The sequence below is a fragment of the Suricata suricatta genome, chromosome 11, assembly GCF_006229205.1.
Source record: "Suricata suricatta isolate VVHF042 chromosome 11, meerkat_22Aug2017_6uvM2_HiC, whole genome shotgun sequence".
Lineage (NCBI taxonomy): Eukaryota > Metazoa > Chordata > Mammalia > Carnivora > Herpestidae > Suricata > Suricata suricatta.
Window position 1 is genome coordinate 58,154,311 of NC_043710.1, and position 24,489 is coordinate 58,178,799.

At 56.2% G+C, this 24,489-nt stretch overlaps 2 protein-coding genes across 2 annotated transcripts in view; both read left to right on the top strand.

Moving 5' to 3' along the window:
* Positions 1-24,217, top strand: part of CAPN5 (calpain 5) — a 52,428-nt gene extending 28,211 nt beyond the window's left edge. Inside the window, exons 4-13 of the mRNA XM_029914664.1 lie at positions 9,644-9,852; positions 13,519-13,711; positions 14,290-14,483; positions 15,087-15,164; positions 16,631-16,826; positions 17,465-17,587; positions 18,703-18,899; positions 19,786-19,901; positions 20,505-20,641; positions 21,783-24,217. Coding sequence (XP_029770524.1) covers positions 9,644-9,852; positions 13,519-13,711; positions 14,290-14,483; positions 15,087-15,164; positions 16,631-16,826; positions 17,465-17,587; positions 18,703-18,899; positions 19,786-19,901; positions 20,505-20,641; positions 21,783-21,968 — 1,629 coding nt within the window. The 3' untranslated portion in view covers positions 21,969-24,217. The remainder of the gene's footprint in view (positions 1-9,643; positions 9,853-13,518; positions 13,712-14,289; positions 14,484-15,086; positions 15,165-16,630; positions 16,827-17,464; positions 17,588-18,702; positions 18,900-19,785; positions 19,902-20,504; positions 20,642-21,782) is intronic.
* Positions 359-2,247, top strand: OMP (olfactory marker protein). Its single transcript, XM_029914665.1, has one exon. The coding sequence runs from the start codon at positions 359-361 to the stop codon at positions 848-850; it is 492 nt and encodes a 163-aa protein (XP_029770525.1). The 3' UTR covers positions 851-2,247.
* Positions 24,218-24,489: the final 272 nt, after the last annotated feature.

Consider the following 24,489-nt stretch of genomic DNA (forward strand, 5'->3'; position numbering starts at 1 on the left):
TCCCCTTCTTACTGCCCCACGCAGCCTCCCTTCTTCACAAACAAGCACTCCCAGCCCTTCCTGGTAGTCAGGTACGGTTACCACAGCAATTGACATCAGCAATCCGATCCCCGAGGAGCCCGTCTGCCTCCTCCTTGCCTGTGGGGCCTGTGTTAGTTACCGCCTCTTTGAGGAGTAGAGAGGAGGCGTTTGGGGACTCCCACCCCCATTTTGAGGATTGGGCAGGGCCGGGAAGGGCCAGTGGCCAAGAGGGGAGGGCGGGAGGGGTGGGCGGAGCGCCATCAGTGGCCTGTGGCCCTGGCAGTGAGTGCCCGGCACAGCGGGCTCCCAGGCAGCGGAGAGGCAGCAGCAGCGGGGCATGGCAGAGGACGTGCCCAAGCCGCCGCAGCTCAGCATGCCCCTGGTCCTGGACCACGACCTGACCAAGCAGATGCGGCTGCGCGTGGAGAGCCTGAAGCAGCGTGGGGAGAAGCGCCAGGACGGGGAGAAGCTGCTGCGGCCGGCTGAGTCCGTGTACCGCCTTGACTTCATCCAGCAGCAGAGGCTGCAGTTTGAGCGCTGGGACGTCGTGCTGGACAAGCCGGGCAAGGTCACCATCACGGGCACCTCCCAGAACTGGACACCCGACCTCACCAACCTCATGACCCGCCAGCTGCTGGACCCTGCTGCCATCTTCTGGCGCAAGGAGGACTCGGATGCCATGGATTGGAACGAGGCTGACGCCCTGGAGTTCGGGGAGCGCCTGTCGGACCTGGCCAAGATCCGCAAGGTCATGTACTTCCTCATCACCTTCGGCGAGGGCCTGGAGCCCGCCAACCTCAAGGCCTCCGTGGTCTTTAACCAGCTCTGAGGGCAGCTGCTTGCTGCTGCCCCCTCCCCGAGCCCGCCTGCCCTGCCCCCTGCCCGTGGCCCCTGCCCCCAGGCGGGTGCTCGAGGCCATTCTTCTAGCCGCTGGCTTGTACTCAGCTCGCATGGGACCCCCTGAGCCTGTGTCCTTCCTTCTCTCCTCTCCCTGGTGCTGGCGCTCCTGCTCACGGGAGGACGATGCGAAGTACTTGTAGTCTAGAAGCTGAACCAGAGGCTGCTTCTGCTAAAGACCACGAAGCCTGGGGAGATGGAGGAGCTTAAGCGCCCTTGTTTTCTCTCTGCTTCACTGTCCGGAGAGAGACTCAAAGAGACTGAGAGAGACAGACAGAGGCACAGAGACAAGAGAGATCCAAGGCCCCTGCTGTTGGGCTTCCTCCGGAGATAGGAGATGGGGAGACCGATGACAGAGCCTTGGGGAATCCCTCCCAATCACAGGGCATTTTGCAGGAGTCGGAGGTGAACACTCAGCCCTGAGGACCCAGGAAGGCGCTCCTCCATACCTGGACCTGGCATGGTCCCATGATGCCCCAGGGGCCTCAGGACGTCAGGCAGGGTTACCGCAGGGGTTGGTGGGCAGTGGGGAGTGACTGGCAGGCTGGGGACTGTGCTTGCCAACTCTTGCTCTTCAGAGAATGACTTGGGGAGGGAGAAGTGACAGGGAGAGGACAGATAACATGTTATAGAGGGATGTCTCTATCTGTCCATGTGCGTACATATTGAGAGAGAGCACGCTCTATTCATATGGCTATATTCTAGAGTCTGTACCTGCCACCTGAGCAAGTCTGATTTTAGATGATCTGTTACGTAGTTGCCCAGCTAGTTTGTGGGTGGCCCTTAGCAGGGACTTGGTAAAGAGGGGAGGGGAGCCCCCTGAGCTAAGAGCCTTTGAGGTGCCTCCAGTGAAGTGGGGAACAGTTTAGTGAAGGGGTCTCCCTCTGCCTGGGGAAGCTGGATTGGTAGGAGCCCTGGAACAGGAGACTGTAGATTCTTTGCTGGGACGTCAGCTTTTTCCCAGCATTCCAGGCAGGGAAGGCCCAGGCCGAGGAGCCTCCTTTGAGGGAGTGGCCTGGCCTGCTGGCATCTCAGGAAGTGACCCCAACACCCTGTCTCCGGGCCAGCCCTGGTTTTTTCTTGCCAGAAACAGGCCTGTGACATTTTCCTCATGAAGCAGAGCCATCAAGGGCTGTAAGGCCCAGCAAACAGCCGCCCTGAGAGACAGAGGGTGAGAGCCGTCCCCCTGGATGGGGCTGCGGGGAGGGCGAGCCCTCACTCTGGAAATGTGCAAAGAGGAGCAGGGTGTTGGAGTCAGGATTCTTTTTTATAAGTTTTGTTTATTTATTTTAAGAGAGAAAGAGTGCACCAGTGGAGTAGGGGCAGAGAGAAAGGGAAAGAGATAATCCCAGGCAGGCTCTGCACTGTCAGTGGGCCTCAGATCCATGAACCAGGAGATCATGACCTGAGCTGAAGTTGGATGGTAACCGACTGAACCACCCAGGCGCCTCTTGGGATTCTTTAGGTGGGGATTGGCTGTGGTCGTTTCCGACTCTCAGCTCTGGGGCCTGAAGTCCCGGCATCGCCTGCCTACCTTCTCTGCCAACTGGGGGAATCTGGACCTCGGGGACGGTGCTGCCCTTGGCCCCTCTGCCGCTCTGGGGACTGTCTTGGTGCAGACTGCCCCCCTACCCCCCCCCCCACCCGCCTTACTGCATCCACCCTGTGCGCTGCATGTCTCCAATAAAGCCTCTATGCCGCTGCCTCGTGGTGTGCAGTCTCTCACCGCAAGCCACCCTGTCCCTTCAGGAGCTCTGACAGCCCTCTCCTGTCCCTTCATAGCCCTGAGCACCCTCCAGGGCCTTCTCCCACATTCCCATCCCCCCTGCTGCTTTCTGAGATGAAGCATAGAGCAGTCAAGTGACTGGTCCGAGGTCAGACATCAGGATGGAGTTTAGAAACAGGTCTCTGGACACGCAACCAGTTACCAAAACCCTGAGAGCTTTTTCTCCAGGGGCCCCCAGACCAGATTCTGTTTGGGGCGTGGAGAGAGTCGTGCTGGGGCCACAGGGAGGCGCCATCTGGTCCTCAGCAGGTGGGGCCCAGAGGGCACAATCTCCCTCTCCTGTAGGGTGGCTGGGCAGGCAGGGGTCCGATGGGACAGGGAGTGGCAGGGGTAGGGGGAGAGGCCTGTGCCTGGGTTTCACTGAGCCTCTGTCACCCTTTTAATGCAAGTCCTTGGGCAGCCCCTGCCCTGCTGACCAGATAAGACTGATGTCACCATACCACCTTAGTGCCCCCCCTTCATTAGAGCTCTCTCTGGAGCTCACTCAGGTTTTGGACAGAGACAAAGAGGCCCAGAGGATAAGATCACCTGCCTAAAGTCACAGAAGGTGTGGAGGGGCCAATGGAGGGGTATGTGTGTGGACCAGGCTCTGGGTCTGCAGCCCCTAGGAGCCTCCTGAGCGCCCAGGCCTGGGCGAGGCCAGCTTCTTCCCAATGACCACGGTCGGGTCCTGCTTCAGGAGCCGCACTTGGAGTTTTGCTTGGGAATGACCTTCACTTTGAAATGTTCCCTGCAGCCCCAGGTCTCACATCCCTGCCCTCTATCCCAGAGCCCTCCCCGGATCAGCTGTGGCCACTTGTTTCCCGTCCCCAAGCCCTGCCCTTCCAGCTGCAGCCTCCATCTCCCAAAGATGCCTCTGGAAGGGGTGGGGGCAATGGAGCCAGTGAAGAGGCTTGCCATCTCCTGAGCTTCTGCCCCCCGCCCCCACCCCACCAAGGCAGTGTGTGCAGTGGGGAGGGGCCTGCCGCTGACCACCTGTGACCCTGGGCTGCCTCTCTGAGCCTGTTTCCCTGTCTTTTGGCAGGGGCTGATGATTGCGCCTCCTTGTAGGGCCCGTGTGAGGCTTAAGTGAGTTAGCGAAGCACGCAGCACCCCTCCTGAGCTGGCACACGACACCCTCTCTCCATTTGCTCATTGTTCTTCTCCCAGTCATTGTAGACACATGGTCTCACTTTTCAGTTATTCCGAGAGGAGTGTCAGGACAACCTGTTTACAGAGGAACACAGGGTTCAGAGAGGCGAAGTGAGTTGCCTGACGCAGCACAGCAGCCCAGGGCAGGGGCCAGGCCTGGCTCTGGTTAGAGAGTGGACAAGAGGGTGTGGCTTCTCCTCTGCTACCATCTCCAGGCTCAGAATGGGCCCAGCTGAGGGGCTCTTTAGCCCTCACAGTGTGGGAGGGGGCCCGGCAGGAGGGGGCCTGTCTCAAGGCTGGGGTCCCACGCAGGTCTCTGAGGGCAGCTGAGCATCTAGCTGTGTCCTGTGAATTCCCTGCCCTGTGAATGGGAAGCCCTGGGCCCCTGCAGGTGCATCGCGTCCTGCTATCTGGGTGGCAAGCGACATGGCTCTGCTCTCCCAAGGGTGTGTGGAGTAGGGGTGGAGGGGGGACAAGCTTCCTGGCCTCTTCCGGTCCTGGCATCTGAAACCCAGGAATTTGAGACTCTTGGCATCAGAAGCTGAGAACTGAGGAACCAGAGACTTTCTGGTTTGGGGACTTCCCTCACCTGACTTGGGTAACACAGGAAACCCCACTGCAGCCGGACAGCCCACAGCCCTGCTGGCCTTTTGCAGAAACGCTCCCAGCTGGCCCTCTGGGGTCACAGGCAGTAATCTGTGAAAAGCTGCTTCCCTGTGCCACAGCCACACACACTGACATTCACACACACAAACGCACACACACAAACACACTCATGCTCACACGCGTGCACGCTGTGTGCACCCACGTACACGGACAGTCATGCACTTGCACACTCACACGTGTGTGTCCCACTGGCTCAGTCCCAGGAGGATTTGAGCCCAGAGGGCTTCAGGCACCAGGGCACCAGGGGGGCGCTGTGGGACACTCGCTGCCTGAGGTTTCTGGGCTGATTTTCCAGTGGTCTCAGGGGGCCTACAAATCCCACAAAGTCTTTGCCTTGCTGTCAGGTCAGCCCAAGTAAGTGCCGTGACCCTTCAGGCCTCTCTTTTCCCATCTGCACAGGGGGCTGCTGCTGTTTCTCCTCTTTGGAGGCTTGACCAGGTCACCTGAGGTCCGTGCCAGCCCCCAGGTTTGCAGACTATTGTGTGAGTGCACACACTTGTACCGCACACACCAGCGGGGATGACGCCTCACCTGTGCACAGCCCTCCACAGTTAAGGCAGCACCCCTGAGGCCACTGGCCATTTTGGTTTTCTTTTTTCTTTTTCTTTTTTAAATGTTTATTTACTTTTGAGAGAGACAGTGTGAGCAGGGACTTCAGAATCCGAAGCAGGCTCCAGGCTCTTGAGCTGCCGGCACAAAGCCCAACACAGGGCTTGAACTCATGAACCATGAGATCATGACCTGAGCTGAAGTCAACGCTTAACCGAGCTCCCCGAGGGGGGGGGGCCCAGTTTGGTTTTCACAGCAGGAGTAGGGTAGGCAGATGCCAACACTGAGGCTCAGATCGGTGGCCTAGTCGGAACCCTAGTCTTTGCCATGGACCCTGATTGGCAGCGTGTCCCGTTATGGATACAAGGTCCCCAGCCGGTCAGGGCTGTGCTGTGGCTGGCACCTGGAGACTTTCCTTCCAGAAAGACTTGGCCATCTGTGGAGCTGGGCCAGGCCCTAAGCTGTGCGGGGCGCGGGGTGGGGGTAGGAGGGATCCAGGCATGAATGGAGCCCAGCCTTGCCCTCTGGAAGCTCCCTTCCGGTGATCAGGGAAGGAGCCTGGGAGTTGGGGGGCGCGCCAGGCCCGGAGACCCCTGCGAGCTGCTGTTCAGCTGGCCCCCGAGGGACAAGGAGTGGGACAGTCCTGGCAGAGGGAGCCACACGTGCAGAGCCGAGGTGGCCTGAAGCATCATGTGTGTAGATTTCTGTGGTTCCCGAGGGAGGCGGGTGTTTGGCGGTGAGCCTGAGAGTCAGCGGAGCCTCGGGGCTGTGAATGCCAGGCCGAGGAGCTGGTGGCCGCGGGGACGGGACATCTCACTTGGAGATAACGTGGGAGGAGAGAGGTGTCTTCTGTGCTCCCTCGTCCCATCCCTCCACCTCAACCGTTGGCAGCCGGTGGCCGGCTTGTTTCCTTACTCCCATGCCCTCCAGGCAACTTCTCATTTCATCTGTAAATATTTCTGATGCATCTCTGAATATAAGGAGTCCTCACAAGCAAAACACGACAAAAACAAAGCTCTGTAACCATAATCGTACAATACAACTCAAATAACTTTACGATACTTCCTTCATAGCATCAAATACCCAGTGAGTGTTTTGGCTTCCAGGTTCTGTCATAAACGTGTATATGTTTTATGCTTTGTTGGAATCAGATTCAAATGAAGGTCTGTAACTCCAGTGGTTTGTTTCCCTTCGTCTTTTATTGTTTTCCTTGAGATGTCTTTGCTGAAGACACCTGGCCTGTGGAGTTTCCAACTATCTGGATTTTGCTGCCTTTGTTTTTGTGATGGTGTTGAATGTGCTCTCTGTGCCATCCCATAAGCTAGGACTTTACCCCTAGAGGCTGGTAAGGTTCAGGTTCAAGTTTTTTGGCATGACTGCTTCATAGGAGATGCTGTGTACTTCTCTCACAAGGCACATGAGATCTGGTTGTCTCTGTTTTTTGTGATATGAGAAGGCGCCGATGACCATTGCTAAATCCGTTATTTGTCGGTGGTGGTAAAATCGTGGGAGTCATATTCTAACTTCGTTCTCATTTCATAGCTGCTACTCCTCTCCAGAAACACATCTCCCTTCATCTGCTGGTGGTTACCCGCTGATCCAGTCTGTATAGAAAAGGCAGGATCAGTCCCGATTCTTTCCCTGAATTTTCCATTTATTAAAAAAATGAGTCTGTTTCCCAGCTGGTCTCTAAGAGTGACTAACTATTTGTAAGTATCATTGTGGCCTCGTAGATTTGAACGTGTTTGATGTGTTTCACGCATCGCAGTCATTGCCCTTATTGAAGCTGGGATCTGCCAGTCTTTGGTCAGTGAGTGCCTCTTTAGGTTGGTTCCTGAATCCTTTGATGTGGCCCCAGGGCCTTTGCTTTCTCGATTCCTGGGATGACAGGATGCTCTGTGGGAGGGATTGTGTGTCCCTGAGAACACACCTTCCTGCACAGTCTCCTCCCTCTCACTCAGTACCCTGCTGGCAGCAGAGGGGTTGTGGGGGTTAGAAGCTGGCCATGTTGGACCCATTGGCCATGACGTAGGAGAGGAAACTGAGGCCCATAGGGATCTGACTCAGGATCTGCAGGCCCTAGAGCCTCATTAGCTGCTTCCTGAGCCCCAGAGAGCCCAGAGCCAAGCCCTGGGTTTGGCTAATGATCCCCCTGCCTCCCCAGCAGAACCTCCCAGTGCCCTGCGAGGGCTCCTCTTCCTCCCTCCCCGGCCCCATGCAGTCCAGAACTTTCAGAGCAGGGAGGAGTGGTGGAGGGTGTGCCCAGGCCCGTGCGCTCAACTTCAGCTTCGGGCTCCCTATCCCTCTGTGTCCTCAGGCAGCCCCTCATTCCTCAGCCTTCCCATCTGTGCAGTGGGGCTGAAGCCCGCCCTGCACGTGCCCCATTTTTGATACACCTTTCTGTCCTGCAAGCAGAGTGGGAGACAGCACCGGGGGCTGGAGCAGAGGCTGGCCTGGGAGGTTTCAGAAAGGACCCAGAGCTGACTGAAAATGGAGCAGCCAGGATGGAGCCTTTTCTGGGTTGTGGATGCTGTAGCGGGCCCCGAAGCCCTGAGTGTGAATCCTGCCTCCCTCATCAGTGCCCATGGGCAGCATTGTGCCAGCAGCTCCCCATAGTGTTGCCACAGAAGGTAGCGATAAGGGTCAGGGGCAACAGCGAAAGGTGTGCCTGGCACCGGGCAGGGCTCCGCGGGTGGCAAAGCGCCTCTCACTCTGCTTAGCACTTTCATTTTCTTGGTCTCCAGTGTCTTGCAAGGAACCCTTTGTCTTTGCCAACATCCTTGTTGATGGTAAGAGGTGTGTAAACAGAAGGCTTCTTAATGAGTATGGGGGTTGGGGAATGGCTTTTGGCAGAAGTATCTGTGCTCAGGCTGGTCTGGGCCTTGGGATTTACAGCCTTCTGGGGCATCTTTGGCTCCTCAGCCTGGATGCCTGGGGGCCCAGTCCCATGCCTGAGGGCCATTTTCCTCCAGAAGGGGCTGGGCTGCCTATGGTCGCGGTGGGTTTAGCCCCACTTGGTCCCATGCTGGGAAGGACCAGCAAGTCACCCTGAGTCTAGGATGAGGCTTTCCCTCCCCTGCCCACCTCCTGCTGCCCAGATGTGCCGCATCTGCCTGGGGTGGGGGGCCCATAGCCAACTGCCAGGACACCTGCTGAGAAGCAGCCGCTGGCCCTGCTTGGGCCCACCTTTCCCTTCTGTCCATGCTCCCCCAGGCTCCCCATGTCAGCCTCAGCATCTGCCTCTCCCAACAGACAAGAACTCTTCTGAGGGCAGGGAGTGTGTCTGATTCATCCAGGTCCTCGGTGTCAGCACGGACCCAGTGCAGAGTGGTCCACAGGTCACAGGTCTGAATCCTGGCTTCAAACCCAGTCGGCCTTACTCCTCCAGAGAATGTATGTTTTCTAGCTGTGTGACCCTGGGCAAGTTACTTGCCCTCTCTGAGCTTTCATTTTCTTAGCTATTAAGTAGGGATGGATGATAGTAATCTTTGCACAGGGTTATCCTGCAGATAAACTGAAATAAGCTATGGTGGTCCCAGGCATGGCACCTGGCAAGTCTGAGACGTTCCATAAATAATATTGTCAGAGACCCACTCAATACATATGAATTTCTTCACTCGGTTAACACACGTGTATCAAGCACTGTATCTGGGCCAGGCCCTGGACATGTATGTGCTGGGCCCGTAGCAGTGGCCAAGTGTGATGCATCCCGTGCTTTCAGAGAGCTAACATTTCAGCGACAGAAACAGAATTGAACGCAGTGTCACACAGTTGCTTAATTATAATTGTGGCAGTGGTCTCTGAAAAGTGCCAGGCGCCATGAAATGAACAGACAGCGGTCCTGGCCTAGTCTGAAGCGTCAAAGAGAGCTTCCTGGAGAAGGAGGCGGACCCTAAAGGGCAAGTGAGATCAGCTGGGTGAAGAAGAGAAGGAAGAGCGGTGCAAAGTTCCGAGCAGAGAAAGAGCCTGGAGCAGGAGGGAACCGGGGGGAAGGGGGCAGAAAAGCCAGTCTTGGGGCTAGTGGCGGGGCAGCGCACAGTAAGGGGTTGGAGCTCACTTCTGAGAAAAGTGACGTGATTAGAAAGATGACTGTGCTGCTGCGTAGGGGAGGGCACAGCTTACAGAGTTCTGGGACGAGGGATTGGGGGCTGGGCCAGCGTGGTGCTGGGGACAGAGAGGAGATGGATTCTAGTAGAATGTAGGAGCTCCGAGGGGCCCGACCGTCTGGAGAGGGGAAAGCGGGGAGGCCGCTGGGGCTGCCTATTTGTGGCCGGCGCTGGCTGGGAGACCGCACCGTTCACCAGATGGGAACCGGGATGCGGGTAATAGATTTCTGAGTGGTGGAGGGTGCAGAGGGAGGCCCGAGGGAGGGGGAAGCTCAGAGTGACAGCCTCCGACCACTGCAGAGAAGGGAAGCTGAGGCCCAGAGAGAAGGGTTCACCCAAGTCCCAGTCCCCTGGTTCACGGTGGGGATGGGACTTGGATCCAGTATTCCTTTCCATTTTGACTCCCTCGAGGCGTGCACCCCCGTGTCCTCAGGAAGCCGGATGTGACCCTCACTGTGTTCCTGTCCTGTCCCCCCTCCCCATCCAGGTCATCCCAGACTGGAAGGAGCAGGAGTGGGACCCCGAGAAACCCAGTGCCTACGCGGGCATCTTCCACTTTCACTTCTGGCGCTTTGGGGAGTGGGTGGACGTGGTCATCGATGACCGACTGCCCACAGTCAACAACCAGCTCATCTACTGCCACTCCAACTCCCGCAGAGAGTTCTGGTGTGCCCTGGTGGAGAAGGCCTACGCCAAGTAGGTGGGGGTCGGACCGGGGCGGCTTGCCCTGGGGGCTCTGCCTGGGTGCTGCTCTAGCTGGGGCTCCTGGCGCCGGACGTGAGGGACCGCTCCACAGTCATGCGGCGAGCTCAGTGCCCGGGGCACGGCCAGCCGAGCCTATGCTGTGGTGGAGGGAGACCCAGACTGAAGGTCTGGTACCTGGTGTCCAGTCCCCAAAAGCCCACCCATGAAGGGAGGAACAGTTTCTCCTTGTTTTCCCTGGGAGGGCAGAGCCAGCACTCACATTTGGTGTGGGTGGTTTTTCCCCAGAGATCCAAGCCGCCCAGCCCTCCCTGGTCTCTCGGAGCCAGAGCTGGTCGTGGAGGGTGGGCCCTCTCTGCCGGCTGGGCTCCCCTTCGTCCACTCATTCGTCTGTCTTCCCGAGTGACTGTCCATCCATTCTGTCTCCACTGACCCCTCCTCCTGCCCTGTGCCAGGCCCTGGGTCCCCAGCACAGGCACAAGCAAAGGTTTGCTGAGCTATGGAGATCTTTGGGGCAGAGTGACCTGCTCGGGCGCCTGCAGGCCAAAGGCAGGCCAGGGGGTGGCCTGGAGCAGGGGGGACAGTGGGGTCAGATACCAGTCCACCAGCCCTGCTGAGATCCTTTCCCTGGTTCCTCCTCCCAGGCCCATCTGTTAGTCTCCTTGGACTGTGTGTGTGTGTGTGTGTGTGTGTGTGTGTGTGTGTGTGAAAGGAAACAGGAAAACAACAACTTCTAAAATCAAAAACAAATCTAAGGGACACCTCGGTGGCTCAGTCAGTTGAGCATCGACTCTTGATCTCGGCTCAGGTCTTGATCTCACAGTTTGTGAGACTGAGCCCCATGTCGGGCTCTGCGCAGATAGCTTGGGATTCTCTTTATCCTTCTCTCTCTGCTGCACCTTCTCTCTCTCTCTCTCTCTCTCTCTTTCTCTCTCTCTCTCAAAATAAATAAACTTAAAAAAAAAAAACCACCCTCAAGGAAACAACATTGACAGACTCCATTTTCAGTCCTAAGAAAGGAAAATCTGCCCCCTGGTGGTCACTGAGTCTCCATGGTCCTAGATGCAGCTCTAGCTAGAGCCTCAGTAGGCTTGTTCTCTTACTTACTTGGGTAGCAGTTTTATTAGTTTTTTTACTGTGGTAAAATATAGTAAGACTTGGCCATGTCTAAGTGTCCAGTTTAGTGACAGGAACTGCAAAGGGTGTACCCAGTACAGTGCCAGGTACCCAGTCACTATATCTATACCAAAAACCTTTTGTCATCCCCAACATAAACGACCCACTGAACACCCCCTTTCCCCCTCCCTCAGCCCCTCAGAGAACCTCTATTCTGCTTTTGTCTCGATGAATCTGCCTCTCGCAGCTAAGTCATATATGTGGAGTTGTACACTATTTATCCTTCTGTGTCAGGCTTATTTCACTTAGCATGTTTTCAGGGCTCATTTATTTATTTGTTTTTATTTAAAAAATTTTTTTTAATGTTTATTTATTTTTGAGAGAGAGACAGACAGACAGAGCACGAGTGGGGGAGGGGCAGAGACAGAGGGAGACCCAGAACCCGAAGCAGGCTCCAGGCACCCAGCCGTCAGCGCAGAAGGCCTCATTTATGTTGTAGCGTCGATCAGCATTTCCTCCCTCATCATAGCCGCGCGGTGTTTCGGTGCCCGTGTGTGCCATATTTTGTTTCTGACGGACTCGGGTTGTTTCCACCCGGGTATACTTGCTGTGAACATCGGCAGTTCTGTTTGTATAGTTTTGAGTAATCACCAAACTGTCTTCCACGGCAGCGGCATCATTTATGTTTGCTTGCTTTTTCCTTTACTTACTTTTATAATTATAAAATGAATGCATGTCCTATAGTAAGTCCAGAAGATATAGAAACCCAGGCAGAAGGTAATAAAAGTCACCTGTACATGCCTGCATATTCTTCTGGGCCCCCTGCTCCCCTTCCCTGTTTGGGGCCACCTGAGTTAACCAGGCTTCCCCCACTTGAGGAACCTTTGCTGCCCTGCCCCCAAGGTCCCACCCCACTCCTGTCTCCCTCCCTGTGCTCCCTGCATCCTCTCCACACCTCCTCCCTCCCTCCACCAATAGCAACTTTATTTGTTTATTTATTAGAGAATGAGGATGAGTGGGGGGAAGGGCAGAGGGAGAGGGAGAGAGAGAATCTTAAGCAGGATCCATGATCAGTATGGAGCCCAACATAGGGCTTGGTCCCTTGGGATCATGACCTGAGCTGAAACCAAGAGTCAGATGCTTGACTGAGCCACCCAGGTGCCCCACCAACAAATCTTAATATCTCTGATGCCTCTTTTTGTTTATAAGTTACTGTGTGAAGCCTGTGTTGCCATTTTGTGGCCATTTTCAATTTATGTGGTCCATTTTGCTCTCTGTCCCATTCTGCTGCTCACAGCCACATTCAGCACTGCCTTTAAGACCCAACCCTTTCCCTAACATTTAAAGAAGAAGCCATACTTGTGCCCCTAGCACCTGATATATTGCATAGAGAGGATGCTTAATGCTTTTTATTTTTTGTTTTTATTTATGAAATTTTTTTAGTAATCTCTACACCCAACATGGGGCTTGAACTCCCAACCCCGAGATCAAGAGTTGCATGCTTTTCTAATTGGGCCAGCCAGGTGGGCCCCAATGCTTAGTGTTTTTTTTTTAATAAATTATTGCATGCATTTTAAACATAACTGGAATCCAGCTGTATTGTTTTTTTCAAATGTATCAAGTGAGCACTAGTATTTTCCCTGCGGTAGGAATTCCTTTACAAGGCTTCATTCAATGGCTGCCTCATATCCCAGAGCACAGAGGCAGCATTAGTTTCTTTTTTTTTAAGTTTTATTTATTTTTGAGAGAGACAGTGTGTGCACAAGCAGCGGAGAGGCAGAGAGAGAGGGACAGAGGATCAAAAGCTGGCTCTGTACTGACAGCATAGAGCCTGATGCTGGGCTTGAACCCACGAACTGTGAGATCATGACTTGAGCCGAAGTCCGACACTTAACTGACTGAGCCACCCAGGTGCCAGCAGTAGTATTAGTTTCTGTTCTTTTGGGTTTTTAAAAATTTTTTTCTTTTTAATGTTTATTTTTGAGAGAGAGAGAGAGAGAGAGAGCAAGCAGAGGAGGAGCAGAGAGAGAGGGAGACACAGAATCCAAAGCAGGCCCCAGGCTCTGAGCTGTCAGCACAGAGCTTCACGCACGGCTCGAACTCATGAATCGCAAGATCATGACCCAAGCCAGAGTTGGACACCCAACGAACTGAGCCACCCAGTCACCCCTATAGCAGCATTAGTTTTCAAAGTCAATTTCCTGTTGTTAGACAGTTAGGTGACTTCTGGTTTTATGTTGTTATAAATAATGTTAACTATTTATAATTGATGTTTCAAAAACTACATGAGCTTTTAATACTTTTGAGAATAATTGCTCAATTTCTGGACAGCTAAGCTTTGAAGAGCAGCTGCTAGGGCCAAGGGGAATTTGAGTGAGATAAATGGCCTGGGAGCCGGAGACAGGGATTCCAGTGTTGGCTCTGCTGTGTGACCTTAGCAGTTTGCTTGACCTCTCTGAGTCCCCCAGATCTTCCCTATAAGGTGAGGGCTTTAGACGGGTTGGGGAGCATGAGTGGGAAATTCTTTCCACATTGCTCCCCCAGGCTGGCAGGCTGTTACCAGGCCCTGGACGGAGGCAACACGGCAGATGCGCTGGTGGACTTCACAGGTGGCGTTTCCGAGCCCGTCGACCTGACTGAGGGCGGCTTCGCCAATGATGAGGCCAGGAGGAGCCAGCTCTTCGAGCGTGTGTTGAAGGTGCACAGCCGGGGAGGCCTCATCAGTGCCTCCATCAAGGTGAGAACAGAGTGCAGCTCTCCCCTCCATCAGCCCTTACTGGGGTGTCCCAGGCACAGCCCCTGCTCAGATTGGCTCATAAATCTGGACACTCAGCCTCATGGGGGAGGGGAGCAGGGGGAGCATGCAGCCCCCTCCCCAGTGCTGAGCAGCACAAGCCAGAGGTCCCCCTGCCCTACCCCCCTACATATGATATGCCTTGCTGTTTGACCAGCTCCCCCCTTTTGCAGGCGTCTTGTACTGGGGCAATGGAAAAAGAAAAAGTCCTGCTTTGTAGCTTTTTCTGATTTCTTTGGTGTAAATACTCCCTCCTTGTTGATTTCAAGCTAATGTTTTAACAGTTGCACAATTGAGCCAGTGCCAGTTAATGCCAATGCACCCCTGGGCCAACCACACTTTAACTACCCATGGGGGCTTTGCAAACATTGAGCCCAGTACTTAACCAAGGGCCTCCCTTTATGTAGGGCTGCCATTCCTTCCTTGTCCTATAGAGGGCGGTGTAGGCACACACCATCCCTGCCCCTCCTGCTGGTGCCTGACCAGACCCTGCCTCTCTGGGCAACTGTGTTCTCCCCCAGGCAGTGACAGCCGCAGACATGGAGGCCCGCCTGGCGTGTGGCCTGGTGAAGGGACATGCATATGCCATCACTGATGTGCGCAAGGTGCGCCTGGGCCACGGCCTGCTGGCTTTCTTCAAGTCGGAGAAGCTGGACATGATCCGCCTGCGTAATCCCTGGGGCGAGCGGGAATGGAACGGGCCCTGGAGTGACACGTGAGGCCCAGGGATGGGAGTGCGGGCACAGGACAGACACTGGGTGGGTGGGCCCCAGTAGGAGAGCTTGGGCAAAGACAAAGGTGGGTTTCCCAGAGGAGGTGACACTCAGGCTGGGCCTTGAAGGATTTGAGAGGAGCATGACTTTGGGAGGCTTACTTTATATCAGGCATGTGTGCGGGGGTGGGTGGGGTGGATTCTGCAGGAAAAGTCCCGGAAGTAGGGATAAGCTGATTCCTGTAGGCGACAGAGAACCCAGCCTGGTGATGAGTGGGAAAGAAAGCAAGGAAGGAGGCCAGCAGGGGTGAGAATGGGGGTGACTGCTCTGTGTTTGGCTCATGGCCCTGGTGAGGCAAGAACTGGAGCCAGCCCCCCAGTGAAGGAGCCCCCTTCTTTGAAGGTCATCTGCCCTTCCCCCACCAGCCTGCAGCCTTGCTCTCTGACCTCCGGCCCCTGGCATGGTGGCAACCCACCCTTACCACACAGGCTTTTTAGAGGGGGGATCTGGGCTGTCCCTCGGGTCTCCTCTCCCTTGCCAGGGTGGCCCTGGTGGGGTCCTTCCTCTTACATTCTCCCCTCTTCCCTCCCATGCCCACATCCCAGCTCAGAGGAGTGGCAGAAAGTGAGCAAGAGCGAGCGGGAAAAGATGGGTGTGACCGTGCAGGATGACGGGGAGTTCTGGTGAGTGTGCTCATGCCCCACGGGGGCGACCAGGGCTGGGGAGGGGGGCTCCTGTAGCAGGGAGCACCAGATGGGGAGGCACGAGCCAGGGCTCTAGCAGATGTATCACCATCAACGTGCTCTGTGGCCTAGGAAAAGTCACACCTGTACTTCTCGGTGAAAAGCATTGGGCAGTAATGGGCCCGTTCATCTCCGTAGTCCCCAGTACCAACCTCTGGGGACCCTGAACAATTCCAGTGCCTAGGCTGGGCCCTCAGCAAGCAGACCAGGATGCCAGCAGCTGGCAATACACAGGGCGGGGGTAGTGCTGACAGCCTGATTGCCAAAAGCAGATGGGGAAGAGGAGAGGCCTCCTGGAGTGGCTGCCTCCTAGCTGGGCCTCAGGGCACAGGGGAGCCCTTGGTGGGCAAGGAGAGAGACCCAGCCCAGGGGCAGGAGAGCATGCATGGGTTTGAGAAGAGGGGGTTCAGGGAGGTGAGGGGACTTACAGGGTACGTGGGTTGGGGGTGGGCTGGGAAGATGGCAGCAGCCTTGCTTAAAAAACCCAGTAATGATTCCTGTATTCATTCAGACTGCATTCATTCAGCCTGCATGTAGTCCTGACCCTGTGCCAAGGTCAGTGTCATTCTTCAGCAGGAGATTTGATTTGGGAACTCAGCTGCTTCCTAGAGGGGCACAGGGCACACCATATGTGCGGTGGGTGCCGTGAGGGCCCTAGGCAGACTCAGGCAGATAGCAGTGATCCTGGGACCGCTTGTGAGGACCCCTCCTGTGGGTGTTGGAAGCCACCAAGGGAGACCCACTAGGCCCTCTGGTCTGGGCTCCTGCGGATGAGATCTGCTTTCCCCGTGTGGCTCAGGGCACATGGCTTAAAACAGAGTGATGGAAAACCGGCATCAGTGGAAAGGGCTTCTTCCTAAGTCCTGTCTTATATATGCTCACACTTAATGCATGCATGTGCATGTTCTCACATATGTGCATGCATGAAGGGGGATGGGCATGTCCTGCACCCCGGCCCAGGCTCCTGGAGGGTGTGTGTGGCAACACCACACCCACCCCAGCGCACTTATCGTGGATTCCCCCACCAGTTTATTCAGGCCTCATGACAGCCGTGCTTGATAATGCATGGAAACATGCTTTATGAACTAGAGAGGCTGGACACATAACTGGTAACAACTGTAACAGCTAGTCTTTGCCAGCTCCTGTCTGCTGGAAGTTGTAGAAGTTGTACTGCGTGCTTTCGTCGCATTACTTAATTCCTACGCTAACTCTGTGAGATAGGCAGCTGTTGTTAGAGTCATTCCCATTTTACAGATCAGGAAACTGAGGCCAGAAGAGATGTGTAAGGGCCTGGTAATGCCACGTCCACACTCACTCCTGCGTGGGTCGTGGTTCAGAGCACACAGGGTGAGTGGGTGGTGGCCAGCCAGGGGGACCTGCCCAGCCTAGCCCCCTGCCACACCCAGGATGACCTTCGAGGACCTGTGCCAACACTTCACTGACATCATCAAGTGCCGCGTGATCAATACATCTTACCTGAGCATCCACAAGACGTGGGAGGAGGCCCGGCTGCGTGGCGCCTGGACGAGGCACGAGGACCCCCGGAAGAACCGCAGTGGGGGCTGCATCAACCACAAGGACACCTTCTTTCAGAACCCACAAGTGAGTGTTTTCAGGGACTCCTACTCCGGCCCTTGAGCAGCTACGGGGGCCCTTGCCACTGGCCTGCGTGGACTCCTGCATTACCCTGGGCACATCCCTGCTCCCCCGTGGGCCTCTGTGCACCTGTCTGCCTAGTGGGGGTTGGGTGGGTGTGTTCGGGTGGCCCTGGGTAACCTGCAGATGGTAACGGTGAGGAAGCTGGTCCAGAATTACAAGGATATTTAGAGGGAGGCTGAGCTGGAGGCTCACACCCCTTGTTTCCACACACACAGTGCTCTCCTTCCAGGGGAACTTGGCCTGACTGGCTCTTCCTTGGGGAGAACCTCTCCCCTGCGCCTCGTTAGTCATGACCCTGGCAACTGTTCACTTTTCATGTTTGGTGTGCCTTCATTTGGCACTGACTGCATGTGGACTTGGAGCTGAGCCTCCACGATCTCCCCGAGTCCGCGCCCCGCTCCAGCAGTGTGGGTGGCGTAGGCTCGTCTCACGGATGAGGGCCCGAGCCCCAGAGAGGTGCTGTGACTCACCCGGACTCACATGTGGAGCTGGGGCCCAGCTCTGGTCCACTTCCGGGAGCCAGCAGGCCTGTCTCTGGCTGGGCTCACGGCCGTGTCTCTCTCCCCTGACCTTCCCTGCAGTACGTCTTTGACGTCAAGAAGCCGGAAGATGAAGTGCTGATCTGCATCCAGCAGCGGCCCAAACAGTCCACCCGCCGGGACGGCAAGGGTGAAAATCTGGCCATTGGCTTTGACATCTACAAGGTGAGGCCAGCTGGGACCCCTGCTCTGGGTGAAGAGAGTGATGGAGCTGGATTTTAGGCCACCTTGGCCTGGGGGAGAACACTCTAGAACACTCTGGTCACTGACCTCATTCCTGCCATCCTGGCCTCGGTGGCCGATGCCATGGGCGTGCTGTGGTGTGAGCCCCATTTGGAACACCCACAGAGGCCCAGCCCGCCTGGCGCCGGTGGCCATGGGAGTCCTCAGCCTGATTTCTTCCTGCCGCAGACCCACTGGCTGTTTGGTGGATGGAAAGGAGGTCAGGGCCAGGCCCTGGGAGGAAGCTTCTTGGGCAGAGCCAGGTGGGCTTATCGCTGGCCGCTCCCCCTGGCCTGGGACCCAGGCCCTCCTCATGTTGCAACACCTGGGGTGTGATGGCACTTGGTGTAGCAGGACGCCACGGGCCTGCGGGACACCAAGCACGTCGGGACATCACTAGGCATGCACTAGGCATGTGGTCTGAGTCGAGCCCCTGCATTCAAGGTGCTCCGTCATGTCGTGACTGTTTGTTCGTGTCCTTCTGTTGGTAGATGCATCGTGTGCGGAGGTGTTGTGACTTTGACATGTTGTGACCTAAAGTGACATGAATGTAGCTTAGCATGACACTCGTTCCAGGGGTTGTCTAGCATGTCCCGGCAGCTGGTGATGTCCTCTCCTGGCCACGTGCTGTGACGTGGGCAGATAGTGACGTGGACACGGTTACCAGGGGGATGCCCGTTGCCCCGCTCCTCCGAACAGCTTTACTGAGATATAATTTACGTACCATACAATCGACTCACTTAAAGTGTACAGGGACCTTTAGCGTGTTTGTAGAGTTGTGCGACTGTCACCAGTGAATTCTAGAACGTTTTCATCACCCGAGAAGGGAACCTCGCCTCCTTTAGCTGTCACCACCGGTCCCGTCCAGCTCCTGGCCATCGTCCACCCCTGAGCCTTGGGCAAGCACTCATCTGCTTCTGTCTCTGTAAATTTCCCTTTTCTGGGCATTTCATGTAAATGGATTAGTCGCTCTTTTCATGGCGGCGGCGAGGGAGCGATGTGCAATGTGGGTGGGGGCCTGGGGGCTCCCCGCGGACCAGCGTCCCTGCTCGCTGCAGGTGGAGGAGAACCGTGAGTACCGCATGCACGGGCTGCAGCACCGGGCCGCCAGCTCCATCTACATCAACTCGCGCAGCGTCTTCCTACGGACGGACCAGCCCGAGGGCCGCTACGTCATCATCCCCACCACCTTTGAGCCGGGCCACACTGGCGAGTTCCTGCTTCGGGTCTTCACCGATGTGCCCTCCAACTGCCGGTGCGTGGGGGCTTGCTCGGGGCCAGGGCTGGGAGGGCCGGATTCCGTAGCAGGCGGACCTGACTCTGCAGAGATGTTAAGTGTCTGTCGAGGCGTGGAGCCCAGACCTCCAGCCTCCCTGGGCTGACATGAGCACCCATGTCCTTCCCCTTCTTCTCTTGCTCCTCTGTCCTGGCCTCTCTTGGCTACATAAAGGGACAGTGTTTTATATGTGCATAGCACTTCACAGTTTATGAAGCTTTCACTCCCCTTATTTGCTCTTCCTGAACCCCAAGTGGGGGCCTGACCCCTCCATTTTACAGATCGGAATTGGCAATCGAGGTCGGGGGAGGGGGGTGTCCAAGGTCATGACACCACCAGTCAAGTTGGGCGAGGCGGACTGCTAGAGCCCTCCCCTCCCCGTGAGCCCCCCACGGCCCTCCCACCTTGGTAGGCAGCCCCGAGTCAGTGCTCCTTGCACGCATGCAGGCCTGGGAGGCAGCATGTGTGGTGGGCTCAGGGGGCCTGGGTCCTGCCAGCCCAGGCTCCACCTCTGTCCAGCCATGGGGCAAATCCCTTCTCCCAGTGAGCCCAGTGCTTCGTAGTCTGTAAAATGGGCGTGACGATTGTCACCAATCACCCAGGGCTTTGGGAAGATTACAAAACTGGCAACAATCCAGCAGGGGGCTTGGCACACAGTAGGTGCTTAGTAAATTGCTTTTTCTCTCTGAGAGGATGGGGCTAGCTACAGTAGAGAGAGGGCAGCAGGAAGCCCATGGCGGTTCGCCCAGGATGAGCAATGTCTGGACTAAATACTGCCCCCCTCCCCTGCCCTCTTCTTGAACCCCCTCACCTTCTGTCTCCCCCTCCACCACCTCCGCCCTCTCCCCCCTCTGCCCTGTACCAGGGAGCTGCGCCTGGATGAGCCCCCCCACTCCTGCTGGAGCTCCTTGTGCGGCTACCCCCAGCAAGTGACCCAGGTGCACATCCTAGGGGCTACTGGTCTCAAGGACTCCTCGACAGGTGAGCGCCCCTGGGGAAAGCACCAGGACCCATCTCCCCAGGGAGATGGCCTCCCTCCCCCCTGCTCAGCAGTAGACACCCAGCCTCTAGAGCTCTCTGCTCTCACTCACTGAATGAGCAGACCTTTCCTAACATCCACTCTGGGCTCAGCTTTGAAATGAAGCTGGGTGCGTAGAGAGGAATGGGCTCTGCTGTCTGCTTTTAGGCAGCTTCCTGTGTGATGGGGCAATCGACACAGGGACAGACTGCTGGGAGGCAGGGTGCACGGAAGCCTCCCTGGAGGAGGTGACCTTCTTCCAGGCTGAGGCGGCATTAAGATATGAAGCCCGGTAAGGTGGGATCGGGAAGAAAAGGTGGTGGGGGAAGGTAATAGGTGATCAGGAAGGGAAGGTGGCAGGGGGAACAGCATGGAGGCCAGAGAGGACCAGGATGCCTCCTCGTGTCTCTGGAAGTTAGGAGGGGGGTCAGGCTGTGCTGTCCCTTGTCTTGAGTATCTGAACTCTGTCTTCTGCTTTGGGAAAGGGAATCACCTCCTAGACTTCTGTCCCACTGGGTCTTGCCCCAGGCCACATCATCACCCCATGGCCCACTCAATTTCTCTAGGGGCCAACTCTTACGTGATCATTAAGTGTGAGGGGGAAAAAGTCCGCTCGGCTGTGCAGAAAGGTACCTCGACACCCGAGTACAACCTGAAAGGCATCTTCTACCGCAAGAAGCCAGGCCAGCCCATCACAGTCCAGGTGAGCCCGCCTGTCCTGAGGGCCTCCCCTGGACCCCCTGCCTGTTTTCCCACCCTGTTCCTGACATGGTATGTATAGCCTGGGAATTCTCTTGCCAGCCCGTCCTGATGCCCCAGAGTGCCCCCTGTGGGGTGAGCTGTATTACCTGCTATGCTTTTGAGACACAGTAGGGTTAGTCTCCTGGCCAGGGATGGTGGTCAGCTCTGCCAGCTTTGCCCTCGTGGCTTGGGAGTTGTTCCTTTTTTAAAATACATTTTTTCTTAATGTTTATTTATTTTTGAGAGAGAGAGAGACAGAACACGAGTCGGGGAGGGGCAGAGACAGAGAGGGAGACACAGAATCTGAAACAGGCTCCAGGCTCCGAGCTGTCAGCACAGAGCCCAACATGGGGCTCGAACTCGGGAATGGTGAGATCATGACCTGAGCCAAAGTCGGACACCCAACGGATGGAGCCATCCAGGTGCCCCTGGGAGTTGTTCCTTAAATCCCACAGGAAATGGGTCCACTGGAAGAGGGTGCACCAAGGTGGCATGTAGTGGGGGTAGCCATTTCCCCAGAGCAAGGGGCCAGAAAGCCAGGGCCCTGGGCTTGGGTTTCCTTCCCTTTTCAGGCCAAGGTGGCCTGTGGATGTTGATTCTGGGCTCATTACTGGGAAGTCCTCTGTCCCCTGGACCCAGGCCAGGACCTCCCTAGGGGGCAGAAACCATCAGTAAACAAATGCTCAGGTACCCTCGGGAAGCCACTATAGGATTCCCAAGTTTTCCTAATCCTGGGCCCCACTGGATCAAGTCACAGACCCATAGTTGTTGGGGCTGAAAGGACCCGGAGTGGCCGTTTAACCCTCCATTTAAAATGGAGAAATCACTTGTCCAAAATCACCTAAGATCAGTGGTAGGACTAATAATAACAGACTAGACTGGGTGTGTGGAAGGGAGTTTGACAGATGGGAGGAAGCCTGAGGCTCTGGAAGGGGTACAGCCTTGCCCAGGGCTTACGGCGAGCAGAGGCAGTACACGGCTCCTCTTAGCCAGGCTTGCACTGCAAGAAGGGGGTTCGAGGTCCTGCCACCAGCACCCCCACAGACCAGTACTCCTGCTCTTAAAGATGGCCACCATCCCACAATCCTCTTGTCTCCTCCCAGATCTGGAACCACCGGGTCCTGAAGGACGAATTCCTGGGCCAGGTGCACCTGAAGGCCGACCCGGATGACCTCCAGGCCCTGCACACCCTCCACCTCCAGGACCGCAGCAGCCGCCGGCAGCCCAGCGACCTGCCAGGCACCGTCGCTGTGTGTGTCTTCAGTAGCACCTCCCTCACAGCTGTCTGAGCCCTGTCCCCCTGCCTGGCCTCTACAGTTTTACCACCATCTGCATGTCCCCAACCAGGCCAGGGACTAGCCTGGGAGCCAGGACACTGGGGGTCCTTTCCCAGCTTTTCCACTGACTTGCGGTATGACCTTGGGAGGCCTCTGCCCCTCTCAGGGTCTCAGTGTCCCAAGGGCCCTGAAGCATTCCCTGCTCACGGAGGAGTCTTCCTGCCTGAGATTTACAGTAGCTCTTCTGACCCCAGCTGTCACCACTGCTAAGGGACTCTTATCCGTTGAAAACGTTTTCTCAAGGCCCTGCTGTCTGCCAACGGAGTGCCAAGATGTCACTTGTTTACACACGACCTTCCACGTCCCCAGGCCCCACTCTTGTCCCTTGTGTCCCGGGCCTGCCCCTGTGGCCCAGACCTTCCTTTCTCTGTCACCTACACCTGGTTTTCTCGACACCTTGAAAGGACTCTTGGCTCTTGCTTAGGCTGGAATTAGGAAAATGTGCAGGTGACATTCATTCATTCTCTAATCCTGCCCACTTGCCCATTCATCTATTTATTCCACAGAGATTTGCAAAATGAATAAACGATACCCAGGAGACCCCCGGTGGAGCTAGGGCCTTCCGTGCAACTCTGAGAGACCCGGCCTCCTCCCGGGGCCTCACCCTTGCCCGGGGCCTCTCAGAGGTTGATGCCCAGACACGGCTGCGTTCTCACCCTGGGTTCTGGTTTCACACGCCCCCCTTTGGTGGGCCAGGAGGCTGTGAGAGTCATGGGAACCTGGGGGAGGCACATATGTTCAGATCCCCCTCCACTGCAAGACCTGGCTTTTCCTGGGAGGAAGGACCTCAGAGTGCTGGCCTCAGGCCCACTGGGCTCAGATCACTTGTTGGGCTTGGCAGAAGGCCGGTAAATCCATCACCTGACCAGAGGCCCCTCTTCCAGCACTCCCCCCAAAATGCAGCCCTCCTCTTGCTGCCTGGACCAAAACATTCCTTTAGTCTTCAGTATTTTATATTCTTTCATGTTAATCATTTTTAACCAGGGCTTTTTAAAGGAAAACTGAAAACCTGAACCCCTTTTTCCATCTTAAACCCCAGTTCCTGTGGTTCCCCTGATTTTATTTTCATTCTGCCGGGGGGCGGGGGGGGTGAGGAGAAGTGCCACCTTCTCAGAGACCTGCAGGTGGGTGAAGAAGAGAGTGTTCTCTACTCGGTTGTATCACAGCTCACCCATGTTTTTGGCGAGTGTTGGCGCCATGACCTGCTTCGGGGCTCTTCTGAACCCTGCTCTGGGTCCAGACTGGGCAGCAGACACGAAAAAACCCAGTTGGTTCAGGAACAAGAATTCATGTGGTTTTGCTGGGAATTCCTTCCGGGCACCTGAATGTGTGGCTCCAGATCTGGCTGGAGGTGTCCAATTCTTGACTTTACCTCCTCACTCCGTGGCCAGCTCTACCCTGTACCCTGACCCCTGGCTGTGCGAAGGGCCAGGACCTGACCAAGGAGGGCAAGAGGATTCCTTCTCGAAAAGCTGGGACTTCCCTTGAGAACCTGGGGCTGGGACAGAACCACGTGACCAGGAGCAAGTCACTGAAACCTCCTGTGCCTCGATTCACCCCTTCTGCCAAGTGGGGCTAATGGTTCTTGTTTGCCAGCACTCTTGCTGACAAGTGCTGAATAAGGGCAAAACCGTACCCTCTCTGTGTCTCTGTATGCGTGCACACTATACACATTCATGTAACCACTTCTCAGTGTCTTTTTCAAGTGAAGGCTCCCGAGTTGGGGTGGAGAGGCGAGAGCCAGCTTGGGGCTTCGGGGGCTGAAACATGGGTCTTTGCTCAGCCGTGCCCCCTCGGGCCGGGGGCAAATCAGGACCAATCGGCAGGCCTGTGTGGGCTTCAGTCTGAGGACTGGGCACTGCCTCTTCCCTCTTCCCCCAGAAGCGGGTTTGGCAGCCCTTGCTTCCTGCCCCTCTGAGTGGGCCAGGCTGGCTCCTGGCTGTGCAAAGGCCCCTCCCTGGTCCCTGGGCAGGAAGGAGTTCTTTCAGGCTGGGACTGGAGGGTGGGTGGGGAGGGCAATTGCTCTGCTCACCTGACACACCCTTCAGCCCGTGGGGCCCACAGAGTCCCTGTCTGCAGCTGGGCAGGGCCTCTGGTCCATTCTTCCTGGATGTGGGGTTCACTCCCCTCAGGGCCTACCGTGAGGTCAGGAGTGGATTCCTGTTCTGTACTCAGAATAAACATTACTACAATCCCAGAAAGACTTCCTGGTATCTGTCCGTCCCTCTGGGGGTGAAGGGCAATGGGGGGAATATTCCCAGGCTTAGGTGACTGTCCTCTGGTCAAGAGGCACGTGAGGGAGGACTTGGGAGTTAACAGCTGAGTCTGGGCCCCACTCCCTGCCCAGTGCGTCTCTGGGCAGAGGTCACTGGGATCATTCCATCGTTGCTTCGTCTGGCCTCATCCCAAGCCCTATCCAGGCGGTGGGGATACCAGGAAGCAGCCACAATCCAGTCCATGGGGCAGTCCACAA